The sequence below is a fragment of the Platichthys flesus genome, chromosome 5, assembly GCF_949316205.1.
Source record: "Platichthys flesus chromosome 5, fPlaFle2.1, whole genome shotgun sequence".
Classification (NCBI taxonomy): Eukaryota; Metazoa; Chordata; class Actinopteri; order Pleuronectiformes; family Pleuronectidae; genus Platichthys; species Platichthys flesus.
The window spans coordinates 15,622,133-15,635,432 of NC_084949.1; the positions used below are offsets into that span (position 1 = coordinate 15,622,133).

The 13,300-nt window shown below is 44.6% G+C and overlaps 1 protein-coding gene across 1 annotated transcript in view; it reads left to right on the top strand.

The window, feature by feature from the left end:
* Positions 1-13,300, top strand: part of adgrl3.1 (adhesion G protein-coupled receptor L3.1) — a 120,529-nt gene that overhangs the window by 79,361 nt on the left and 27,868 nt on the right. Inside the window, exons 10-12 of the mRNA XM_062388632.1 lie at positions 717-902; positions 3,067-3,105; positions 9,587-9,770. Coding sequence (XP_062244616.1) covers positions 717-902; positions 3,067-3,105; positions 9,587-9,770 — 409 coding nt within the window. The remainder of the gene's footprint in view (positions 1-716; positions 903-3,066; positions 3,106-9,586; positions 9,771-13,300) is intronic.

Consider the following 13,300-nt stretch of genomic DNA (forward strand, 5'->3'; position numbering starts at 1 on the left):
TGTATTATGGATAGAGTCCTGGAGCAATTTCTCGCGCATGAAGATGCACTGACCACAGGGAAAGATTTAGGCCATGTATCCATCTTCATTTGTTACCCCTAACTCGTGTTTGAGATCCGGGAGAGTTTAGATCGCTGCAGGGGGAAGTGCTCGCCTTGTAACTTCCCACAATTTCTATTTATGGCTTTTGAGTGTGTTCTCACATGAGCTGAAAAGGCTTTAGAGGGTTTCTGTGAAAGACGAAACATGGAAAAGGATCCCTGTGAAATCAGCATAGGAGCAGAGGTGCTAAATTAGGAGTTGTTTCTGTAAAGTGATTTTAAATGTCTTCATAAACACTTTATAAGCCCTTGGATTCCCCTTCAACCTTAACCCACTTTGTGCCCCTCTATCCCTTCCTTCATTCTCACTTCCTTACTGCACCTACCATCCTATCTGTCTCATTACCCACCTGTCCTTTTCTTCTCTTACTCAATCCCCTCTTTCCCTCTCTGCCCTTCCTTTCCTGTCCTTTCATTTTTCCATCTGTCTCTCGCTGCTTTAATCCCAAACCCCGTCTACCACTTTCCTCCTCTGCTCGCTAACTTTTTCTCCTTTCCCCAAAACTTACTTCCCTTCTAACCTCACCTGACGTCTACACTCCCATCAATCTCTCGCTCTCTCTCTCTTTTCACTCCACCCCTCCCGCCGCTCCTGTCACCCTGTTTGGCTCGCAGCTTCGTTCGGGTGAGACGGCTGCCATCGTTGCCAGGGAGCTGGCGGAGCAGACCAAAGGGCTCCTGCGGCCTGGCGACGTGCCGTCCACGGTGAGGGCCATGGCCCAGCTGGTCGAGCTGCTGGACGTCCAGCTCAGGAACCTCACCCCCGGGGGCAAGGACAGCGCAGCCCGCAGCCTCACCAAGGTACTGCCTCAACAAACCCTTGTGTTGTTGTACAGCGAGTAGCTGAGGGAGATTTCTTTAGAGACAGGGGTATGGGGGAGGATACAAGCTAGAGGAGAGATGAAGAAAAATAAAGGAGGACTAAAGACAAAGAGCAAGGAACAGATTGAGTGATACTTTTGAGCTAATAGTTAGATGGGTAGCATATAGTTAGTGTTTTTGTCTTGCACTCATTCTTCAAGGGTTAGAAAACTCTTTTGAAGTCTTTGAAGAAGCACTCCACATTACTCTGCAGATTTCCAGATGATAAATAGCTGCTTTTAGACATTATTTTATCCTCCTCTGCGTGTGAGCCTTTGTAACAAGTTTTGCTCTACGTTATGGGTGATAGATAACTGCTTTTAGCCGTTGGCAGGGTTCCTCAACTCTTTCCAGATCGAGCAGAAATTTAATAAAACTCTTGTCTGGCCTGGGAGTTATCCTCATTAAAAAACACAGCGCTCGAGATGAAAACAGGCTCGGGACACGTTTTACGTCACAGCTCATTGTTTAATGAACTTGGGTCTCTGAGTTACAGTGGCGAAGATGCTGTCGACGGGCCAGAGTGCTCTCTTCAGGATTACATTAATGGAAACTCGATCCAGAGCATGGAAAGGATGTGTTTTACCACAGTGGCGGACAAGGAAAGAATTCAGCCTTATACTTTGTCCATGTAGGCATTCAATTAAAGGGAGTTAAATCATTGGGGAAAGGCTGGCTTGGCTGGCTAATCGGCCCGCTGAGTGGATGACGGACCCTTTCTTGATCATCTCTGCTGAGGTCAACAGTGATGGGCGGGGTTTAGCAGCCAGACTGACAGCTGCTGCCACCTCTTATACAGTCACTGGCTTTTGTTCTTTGTGAGTCGCTCTGCTTCCTCTTCCTCTTCTGCCTTCTCCCCTTGTCTCACTCTCACCGTCACTAAACCTCCTCTGTCTCTGGAAGGCTGTTTAAGCATTCAGTTCTTCTCCTCGAGATCAGGCGCCATTGTCCTAAACTAGTTCAGTCTTTGTCAGCACTAGTTGGAGACTTGGTTTCACTAGTTTGGCATTTTGACTTGTTGGATAAACAACTTTGCTTAGTCAATCTTTTAACTCAACTAGGCCAGTCATGTATAACTAGTTCATACACAGGCAATCTTCTAGTGACACTGGGGAGAATTGATCGTGCTAGCTAATTAGTATTAATCAAAAATATTTATTAGTTTCTAACCATTCAAAGCATTTTTCCCTTAATAGTTTACCTTGAATGGCCAAACATTGCATTTTGACCTTATTAATTAACTAGGAGCCCTTTTGGCTCTCAATGGTTACCTCGTGACTTTTTACAGCTCACTTGTTAACAAGTAACCCTCTGAGTTTTAGTAGCTCTGTACAGTGGTCCAGTAGTGCATCAAAAAGCAGACCAGCTAGATTTTGCTTCTGCCAGTGCGGTGGCCGGCATTAGTAGTGCGGCCTGTGGGCAAATTAGTAAATGCAAAACAGCCGTGGCACTGGTTGGAACAGGTATAGTAGTTAGCGTAGTTCTTCAACTAGTAAGACAAAATGTAGAACCAGTGCTGTCACAGACTGAGCTAATCAGGGAAAAGGCAACCTTACATGATATTATGGCTTTTCATGCTTCTCCCTCTCAGTAATTCAGTGTCGTGAGATGTGAACACATTGGAGCATGTGTAAGTGGAATCAATTAATTTGTGTTTTGCTGTTGACCAAATGGCCTGTTAAAGGTTGAATTTGTAAGGGGGGGAAATAGAAGAGGAAAAGCTTTCCTCTTGATTTCAATAAGGACCCAATTATATTTACCAAATTGAGTAATATGCCGGCTTATTATGATCATTTCCATTAGGAAATCGAATACGACCAATCATGCACGAGTTACATAGTAATTAATGCCATCAATTCAGTTGACAGTAGAAACTGAAAGTGAGTGGAAAAAGGAAAAAGGGAGGTTAGAACAAGGAGGCAGAAGAAGGACGGCGAGGAGAGAAGAGAAAAGTTGGCGAGGGAGTAGAATAACAACATGTTTCAGCCACCAGAGTCTTTCTGTGCAATGTCAATGAAGTGGGTGTGACTGCTTCTGTGTGTGCACGTGTGTGTCTGACTGAGAGGTGTTACATCGCTAACTGTTGAATTGTTTGAATTTGCAGCTTCAGAAGAGAGAAAGGTCCTGCAGGTTTTTCACACAGGTATTTCCACTTCCCGGTATCGTTGATTACTTTGCCACACCACGGTTCCGACGTGTTTTCTCTGTTTCTTTTTCTCTTTTCACACACTCAGCATGTCATTCGCAAAAAAGGCTTTTGTGTGTGTGTTTGTGTGTGTGTGTGTGTGCTCTCACATTGTAATGCTCTTAAGTAGAATCCTGATTCATTGCTACAGCAGCTTTATGATTTGAGTCCTAACCCTTTGAGGAGTCTTACATTTAAGGGGTAGAGTCTGGCCCTGAATACACTAAGTGCATCAGAGCCACTGGTAACCATCCACTTATGTCTGATAATAAAGTTTGAAGGCACTCTCATGCCCAAGGTCTTGGCTTCTCAGTTTTGTCCAAAATAACCAGATAACAAATGTGCGTCAGAGCCGGGTCTAGACAAGCGGACCAAAATGTAGTCCTAACAAAAGAGGCGGTGGCTGGTCCAGATCAAACTGAACCATGGTTTGGTTCAGTTGCAGTGTAAAACGTTTTGCTTGGTTGAGAAAGCATTGAACAATAGAAGAAGTCGTCTGAAGATTTACTGTTTGATCAACGAGGAAGTAATTCTGCTGGAGGTGAAACCGTAATGTTAGTACACTGCAATAACCAAATTAACAAAGTGAACCATTTAATCCATGTCCCCCCTTCAAACAGAAAGAATAACTTTTTTCAACGCACTTAAAAAAGTTAGCAAATACAATAGCCAAATTGCCAAAGATCTGACGTCAGATGCACGGCCATCTACAAACCAATCAATGTCAAAGTTCAGCTAGACACAGCTCACGTTGGTCTTGACAACAGGACGTACACACACTCTGTCACACAAAAATCTGAAGTGCGCTCCCTAAATTACAATGTGAAACCAACACTAACCAGATCAAATGTAAACACGAGAACAAAGACATGAATCTTGGCCGGGACCCTGGTCCAGACCTTCAGGTGTGACAACGCCTTCAGTCTCCTTAAAGGGTTGGCTGACATTCTTTTGTTTTCAATTTCATTTCATTTTCTCTCTTCTTTTTTTTTTGCATTCAGAATCAATGGTTCTGATTAGCGGCCCTGATCAATATCAATAATGGCTCATCTATTTTGCAGTTCTGTCTGCAGAATAGTAATCAGTCCTACCTGGACCCAAATGACTCGCTATCCATCTCTATTGGAAGAAATGTCCACTCTGCTGCTGTGTCAGAGGGAGAGAACAGAGTATGATGGATATCCTGTTGCATATTGCTTGATCACGGCCTCTGTGCCTTAAAAGCATAACACCGGCTTGTGTTTGTGTGGCTCATTTGTCATCCCCGTTGGCCTGCTTGTGTTGATGTGTGTCCGTGTTGACGCCGCGTACCTCACATGACGAACAGAAAAATGTCTAACATCTTTTAAGGCATTTCTCTGGTCAGCTAAACTCATAATTCAGAACATCTAAGGACCCCGCCGTCCTCATCCATGTGGTGTACACCGACTGCAGAGTCTCTCTTTCTCTCTCTGCACCCTCCCTGACAAACACGCACACACACACACACACACACACACACACACACACACACTCACGCGCACCCTTGATGGGCTAGCTATTTTTCTCCTGATGCAGGCTTTTTCCCCCACTCTCCCCTGAAAAGTCTTAACGTCAGCAACAGTCAGCAATGTCACATCATAGAACATGGCTTAGGTCTGTACGCGGGCTGACACGCGCGCAGACATATATAAATATATTTTCCCGGGTGATCTAATGCCATCACGTCAGAGCCGTCAGATATGTGGATGCGTCGCCTTGATCCAATAAACGCTGCGTGCATTTCAAGCAGTAGCTGTTTATCTATTTTTTTTATTTTGCTTTTTTTCCCCCTTCCTGAATGCTTGTTACAGGTCGGGATCCAAATGGTCCACCACACACCTTGGTTACTGCAGGGGGCTGGGAGTGATCGATTAAATAATTAGCCATAGTAATGCGAAACAAAATTATACCAACAGTCCCTTACTCTGCCAGATAGAAATGTGCCTGATTAGCGATGTGGTGTGGTGCTGCCCTCTCCTCGTTAATTATCTACTGCACTAATTGCCAAGTGAGGAGAGTGGGCAGGAGGTTTGGGTTCTTAATAGAGACAAAAATAATTGAATTCTCCCTCTCTCTCTCTTTCCTCTCTCCCTCTCTCTTTCTCTCATCCCTCCTCTTCCTCCCTCACTTCATTTGGGGAGCTGGGGACTCGTTTCATGTACACTAAATTGGCAATTTATTCATGATGAAGTTGGTGGTGTGGAGAGGCTTTGATGCTGTAAGGGTGGATTGATGGAGAGAGGTAGATTCTGCATGGTAGACTGAGGGAAGAGGTGGGGGGTGGGGGGGGGTGGGCAGGAATTAAACGAGAGAGAAAGGAGAGAACAGAGATTCGCGGGGACGGAATGTGAGAGAACGAGAACAAAAAAAACCAAAACAATAAGGAGGGCAGTGAGGAGACAGTGATGCTCAATGACAATGTCTAATTTGCCCTCTATTTATGGATGGCGGGTCAGACCGTGGCATGCTGTGAATTTAAAGCCTGATTTAGCTGCAAACTCATCCTGTCAGGGAAGACATACTCCGACAACGACTGACAGATAAGCCGGCTCCTCTGATGAAAACATTTTCAAAACATGCACTTTCTCAGAGCTCAGTCAGGCGAGTAGGAGAAGGAAAAAAAAAAAGAAGCATTCTTTCCTCCGCTCTCGCCCCTTCTCCGTACTTCCAACATCCAAACTCTGTTGTTGTGCGAAGCGTGTCCTACTGTGCGTGAGTGAACACACACTGTACATCCATGCACGTGTGCGGGTGCCTGTGTTCCCCCGTGTTGCTGGGAGTAGTAGAGCGGCCCAGCTCTAGTCTGTCTTGCCGCTGCATTTTACGCTGGATCACCCAGACGCTTCAAAGCATTTCACTTCTGCCCCATTTACTGGTGTGTGTGTGTGTGAGTGTACATGCGCACGCTGCGTGTATGTGCACACATGTGCATGCCTACTCAGTAATACATAGAAACAGACACACACAGACATTCGTGCACAAACGACACCCTTATCTGTCTCTGCAGAGTCTCTCCCCTCTTTGAAGACCCATAAAAAAACCTGTCTCCATTTTAGCCCTCAAGTCCTCGTACTTGTGCAGATAGAAATGTCACCAACTGCACCAGAGCTTACAGGCACCCCCCCCCCCACACACACACACACACACACACACCCTGCGTCATGTATATTCCATCTCTGACTTTCTGGTAGCGAGATGTCTGGACCTGGAGGAAATCCCACCCCTTCTTCTCCTCACCTATCTCTCTCCTCCACAGATGCAATCTCTGCGCCCGTGAATTAAATTTCAATGAAGGAAAAAAAAAAAAATCGTATGAAATTGAAAATGCAATATAATCAAAAGCTCAATAAGAGGCGATGAAAAGTTTAATGAGAGAAGAAAAGGCGAGGTTATCTGAACGCGTCAAAGTGAGCGAGCTGCTGTCAGATCTGCTGCGCTTACATCACAGCGTCCTCTCTGTCTTTCTCTCTGTGGCCTGGACTGTTACTGTACAGCAAGTGGAGCAGAATGATGCACTGCAATGCCTCCCCCAGCCCCTTGTGCACACCCTCAACTACGCACACACACACACACACACACACATACTGTAGGAGCACACATGCCTCCCATCCCGTCCACACTCTGCAGCAGCACACACACTGTCACATTAAACAAATGCACCAGCTCACTGTGTAAATGAAATCTGCATCAGTGCATTTACATTTTGTACACTCAAACTTACTCATCACACTAAGGCCTGATTTTAAAGGCCAAAGCGTCTCGATTGCCACCTGGTGGCTGGCTGCAGTATAGGTCAGAAATCCCACCTCCTCCATGTTACTGGTTTAGACACGAACCATGCTAAAAGTCAAAGCCCATTTTAAAAAGTGTTTTTCTCCAAGAGGATATCTGTCATTTAGGGTACATGTTATCAAGTCCTCATTGTTTTAATGAGTTAATGAGTTTTTATTTGTTATTTGATGCTCTATAATCCAAACCTGGAATATAGCAGAGTTTTCCTGTTACTGTGTATCGCAGCTTGGGGAGTGTTCTGTCCGTCAGTGAAACGATGGATATAGAGACAGATTCCTGTGTGTGTGTGTGTGTGTGTGTGTGTGTGTGTGTTTGTACTCCATATCTGCTCCTGCTTATTTTGGTTGTTTGCCGAAGCAGTGGATTAATTAGTTTTTGTTTACATGTAGCCCCCCCCAAACTCATCCGATATGCATTCCAGCTAATTAACTGCTCGGGCAAAAAAAGGACATAATATTATCATATTAGTTTGTTGACAAAGCACCCGTTTCACACGTTCAATATATTGTATCTACATTTGGATACAGCACCCCCAAAATAAACAGAATTCCAGAGGACGACGGCACGTCAACAGTGATCAGCTCCAGCGTTCCAGCGAGTCCTCTCTCTACACACGGCACACACACTCTTCACGTCCTGACAGTCGCTCTTGCTGCCTTTCCACTTCGTCCTCACCCCGAGTGAAAAGGGCAGAGAGGAAGTCAAACGGCTGATGTGTGCGAACGCTCGCTCTTCCTCCCCCTGCCCTCGCAGTCGCCGACCGGAGACCCCTCTGCTCCTAGTGGCACCTGCGTTCCATTTCCCCCCTCCCTCCCTCCCTCCCTCCCTCCGCCCCTCCTCCAGAAGAGATAAGCGTGGAACAGAGTGAAACATATGTGGAGGATAAGAGAGCGTTTTCGGGTGGTTCACAGTCAGAGCAAAAGAAAGGGAAAATAAAGAGACAGGCAGGGAGGGGGAGATGTGTGTGTTTGATAGCACCTGCATTCGCTTTTTCGCCTCCCTTGTTCCCAGTGGACGCCTGTCACCGCGCACTCTCTGGACTGTTTTATCGCTCTCCCGCGCTCGCCACTTGTTCTCCCCCCACCTCTCCGCGGCCCTCTTATTCTCTCGCTTTCTTTACCTCTCCCTGGGTCTCTTCAGATGTGTGTATCGGCGAATATATGCGGTGCTCTGAAAATGAGGAGGTGAATTCTTAGGAGTCTAAAGGAATGTGAGCCAGAGACAAAACACGTATTGTTTCACAGAGAGCGCTTCATCTGCGCGGGCCGGCTCCTCTCTGTTTAGTTTGGTAATACTTTCTGGATCCAAGACGGCTCCGCACAGCTGGATATGACCCAGCAGACGTTATCTGATAAAACTCGAATTTCTTCCCAGACCCCAAAGCACAAGTTTCCCAGCTCCAGAGATAAGACTGTTGCTTTAAAGGAAAAAAAAAGAAAAATAACCGAAGCAGGTTTGGGGGATGTACACACATGGAGATTCCAATCAGCGAATTAGCTTCGCTTGATTTTTAGAACATCTGGGATGGATTTTCCGTCACAACATTTTTTTTATAAAGAGATTTTTGTGAGAAAAAAACTTTGCAAATGAACATTACAGATGGAGCGCAACTTTTTCTTTCGGAGCGTGGTTCTGTCTGCATGGGAATGCTACATTTGCATCACAATTTGTTGTCATGTCATCAACATGACAAATACACAGTCATCGCATTCTCACTCAACATGTGTGCATGGATGCCATCATTCGGACATGAGCCTGATTAAGACAATAGTCTGAGTAAGACACTGCCATGTAAACAGCATTTTCTTGTTTATTCCTATTATGAATAAGGTCATAATAGGAATAAACAATGAGACACAGCATTCAGACATAAGTCGACATGTAAACAACTTCATCGCAATGTGAAGTCCTATTGTTGTTTTCACTGCATTCTGAGACATCAACATACAGCAGTTAAAAAAATCCTTGATCAAACATGTCCAAGGTTTGAGTGGAAAAAAGATGATAATAATAATAACATTATTTTCATACCACTTCTCTATACAAGGTTACAAACCGCTTCACAAAATCCATGGTCAAATTACAAATGAATACAAAATAAAAGATAAGTGGATATTAGGGACATATTCAATTCAATTCAATTTTAACCCCCAAAACTTAACATATTAAGGTCGAGACCTTAAAATTGTAGCAAAACCCAAAAGTTCCCACAATGAGTAGTAATTGAAGGTAAAACGTATTTGAAACTTTTGCAAAATTGAAAAGAAAACACAGTAACCTCATGCATTCAAGTATTTCAGGTTGTAGTTTTAGATCCTGGTGGAAATCTCAAATGTTCTAGGTATATTTCATGATCAGAGTCTGCTCTGCAACATGTCAGCTGGAATACGAATGGATTATTCTATTATCAGCTCATTATCGAAATACTGTCTTGTTCAGAATCAGGTCAGTAGTCGGAATATTGTTGTCCGTGTAAACATCATCACTATTGCATCCGTGTGCAGTCTCCCTGGTGCCGCCATGTTACTTGTGCTATTTGCATTGATTCTCGCATTAGCATCATTGACTGGAAGTGATAAAAGCTTCCTTGGACGTGACCTCATGTGTGTCTCTGCTGCTGCCCCAGGCCATGGTGGAGACGGTGAATAATCTGCTGCAGCCACGGGCCCAGTCAGCGTGGAGGGAGCTGTCCACCAGCGAGCAGCTGCACTCGGCCACTCTGCTCCTCGACACCGTGGAGACCGGCGCCTTCATGCTGGCTGACAACCTCCTCAAGACGGACACCGTGCAGGAGACCACTGACAACATCCGTGAGTACAGCTTTTTATTTCTTTCTTTCTTGTTGGTAGCTTCCAGCTCTGTAAACTAAGCTTGACCCTGTAAGTGTCAGGGATCCTGTTGAGATGCCCTTGAGCAAGGCACTTAGCCTCTATTTGCTGCAGTGGATCAGAAGCATGTGTCCGAGGCTGTGGCTGCACCAGGCAGGAGTTGACTTTTAGTATCGCGAGGTAGGGAGGAGGAAATCACTGGTACAGGTTTTGTTGACTCTACTTGGACAGAAAAATAAAAGAGGAAAGAGCCTCTACAACGTTGTGCCCTCATTTTGACAGAAATATGGTTATTAGATTTCCCAGTTTTCTTTCTTTGTTCTTTGTTTTTTACGATTCCAATAACAATCTAGACCCGCTCAGGATAACTACAAGATCTGAGCATATGATGTAACATCGTAGTAAGAAGCAAAGTTGACAACAGGAAGCCGCCACCTCAGATCTATGTTTCATGCAAACGAGAACCAACAAATAATATCTAACTTCATCGTGGCTCCAAAAATAACATCATCCATCAAGTGTGCAATCACACACACACTCACACACACACACACACACACACGTACTGCACATGTGAACGGACATGTGGAGTGGGCATGAATGGAAATGGGGCAGAATAATCCTGTCGTTTCAGTGCAGAGAGGCTGAAGAGAGAAACATATGTGGGGGTTTGTGCACATGAAGCCGAGCACCTAGGTGAGCTCGGAGATATCTTACCACTGAATAAATTATAATTCAAATTTCACAGGGAGTGTGGAGAATATGAATATCTTTGGTTTGTTGAAAAAGGTAAACGTCAAATAAGCCCATGAAGTCGAAAACAACAGAATACCATGAGAGAAGCTTTGCATAATGGATAAACAAACTTAGCGTTTCTGTTATTACTTAATGCAGCATTATGTGTGTTCTTTGAAGAAGTTTTAAAGAGAACCTTTTAAGAGGACAAGATGTTTCAGGTGTAAATGTTTGATCAGTTAAGTACAAAACTTAGCGATTCGTTCTGTCGAATTAATAATTTGTGAGCATGAATAAACAAAAGATCCTCTGGAATCTAATGAGACTTTAAAGGGATTAAAAGGAGAACCGTGTTAAACAGCCAAACCTGAATTATTTCTGCATTTCTCAATCCAAAATCATTATTAAACTGAGTGTTCTGCCTGAAGAGCAGTTTCAGCTGATACTCGTATCTCAAATGCTATCAAATTTATTTCCATTGATTACCTGTTCAAGACATAGTTTCAGAGATCTAGGCTGTAAATTTAGTTGACTTTTGTGCTTACATCATTCCAAATCATTTCCAACAATGTTCAAACCCAGAAAATTCCCAATTTTACTCATAACAACAGGACGTTTCAATTTGTTTGCCTTCTTATTGCATCATGTCTGCTTCGCTGCTGTAACTTCCAGGCCAAATATCATAATTCACTCCAGTTGACTCATAATTCATAAAAACTCTATTGCTAAATAACGTGAGTAAATATTTATCACATTGCCTCAAGCGTAAACATGATTTACACCTTCGTAGTGTCAGGTAGCGTGTCATCGACAAAGGTGTTGAAGACGACATCTCCCATGATGCCATGCTGCTTCACGAGGTCATCTAACTACGTCCTCTGCTGTTGTTTTGATTGAGAGAACCCGAGTGCCAAAAATGACAAACTCTACCTTTTAATTGAATAGAAGAAGTAAAAAAGAAACAAAACATTTTTTTAAATAACCTAATCACACATTTGAGCTTTTAATCAGTTCATCAATTGCCTTTTGCAAAAAAAATATGTATTTCTGGTACAACGTGTATTTACAGCTTTGCGTGTTTGCTCTCCCACGAGGAGCAGGGACCTGCAGAAAGGTCACGATGGAGAGGTGCATGTTGTTGTGTGAGAGGCATTGAAGGAACAAATCCACGGAGACTCAACCTAATCTAACAGAATACAGGGGAAGCAGCGGCCTTGGGGCCTCTATAAGGCGGGCATGAATTGTTTGCCGGAGACAATCATTTGAATTTCTTTATTTCTCCGGCCTTTGTTTCATCCCTCCACTTGTAGGAGGAATTGAATGAACCGAACAAAGCTGCTTATTATGGCAGTACGTGCAGCCCCCTTCCCTCTGGTCTCTATTTCGCCTCCTTCCATCATCTCCTCCCACGGATCTCCTCATCAGTGGGCCCATGGACCCAGAAATGCTGGAGAGCAAAAAAGCCTCAGTGCTTTTCATGCCTCTGGATGATGACATACATCTGAGCCCATCATTTCATCTGAGCTGCTCGCATCCGTTCCCCTTGATTATCCTGCTGTTTCCTCCCCCCTGACTTTTTTTGATTTAATATTTCAAAACTTCCCAACACATCTCTCTGCGCATTACGAGGCTTCGCTGGACTCCCGTCACTCACTCAGATATGTAGAGTCGTGGAGGAGGAAGAGAGGGAGAAGTGGAGAAGATGATGTGAGGACGAGGCCGGACGAGCGCACGCTTGAGCGCTTGAGGGCGGCGGCGGCGTCAAACGACGCTCGGAGGGTTTTTCTTGCTCACTTTCACATCAGTAAGCAATGAAATCACAGCTATTTAAGTCGCACAGCGTGGCGATAACATTCCGTCCGGCTCCTCTCGAAGACAGACAGTCGGATCCCTCCAACGTGACTTCCCCGTCTCGATCCTGCTCGAGTTGAACCGGCACATTCCCGAGCAGCAAACGGCCTCCTACACTATTTTACCTTACATAATGTCCGACTTGTATCTCCTCCAATTCTCTTTCCTCCTGAACGCGCCTCATAAATACAGCATAGTTACATAAACAGCCTTGGAGATGTAGGCTACCAACATCTCTGAAGGACTTAAAGCAGGAAATTATCTCTTAGGGGAAAATTTGGTCTCCGCTTTCGTCTCCTTTTTTTGTGCCGTTAATCTTCCCTTCCAGCTAATCCAGTGGGCAGATCCACCGTGATTATCTCTCCTCTTTATTCATAACAGGCCCGATACCGCCTCTCATCTCTCTTTCCCTTTCTCTCTCTCTCTCTCTCTCTCCATTTCCTTTCTCTCCACCCTTCTTTTCCTAGCGCGTCTTAAGCCCCCTCCCTCCTTTTCAAAGGCCATCAGAGGAGAGTGAGTGACACGAACAAAGTGTTTGAATGAGGCGTCTTTAAAAGAAGCCACCGCAGCTCTGCAGTGTGATTCTGTTGGATTCGGTGCGAGCGACTGTGCAGTGCAGTCATATCAGGATGAATAAATAGTGTTATTATTAGAACCAAATCAGTGATTGGAAGGTAACGGCGGTAACAGCGTGAGCGTGTGATAACGATAATGAACAAGGGTGTTTCTTTGGAGGAGGATTGTCATGACAAGGATCCTTTAATTAGATTAGACTCAGTGTGTTTTGATACCCCGCCGCTGTGGGTGGGTGTGGATGAGTGTGTGTGTGTGTGTGTGCACATTTTGAATATTTAGTTTGGCTCATGTGAAAGTGAGGGACTCTTAACCAGTGTTTCTCTTTCTTTATTTGCATCTCGGCGTCTGTG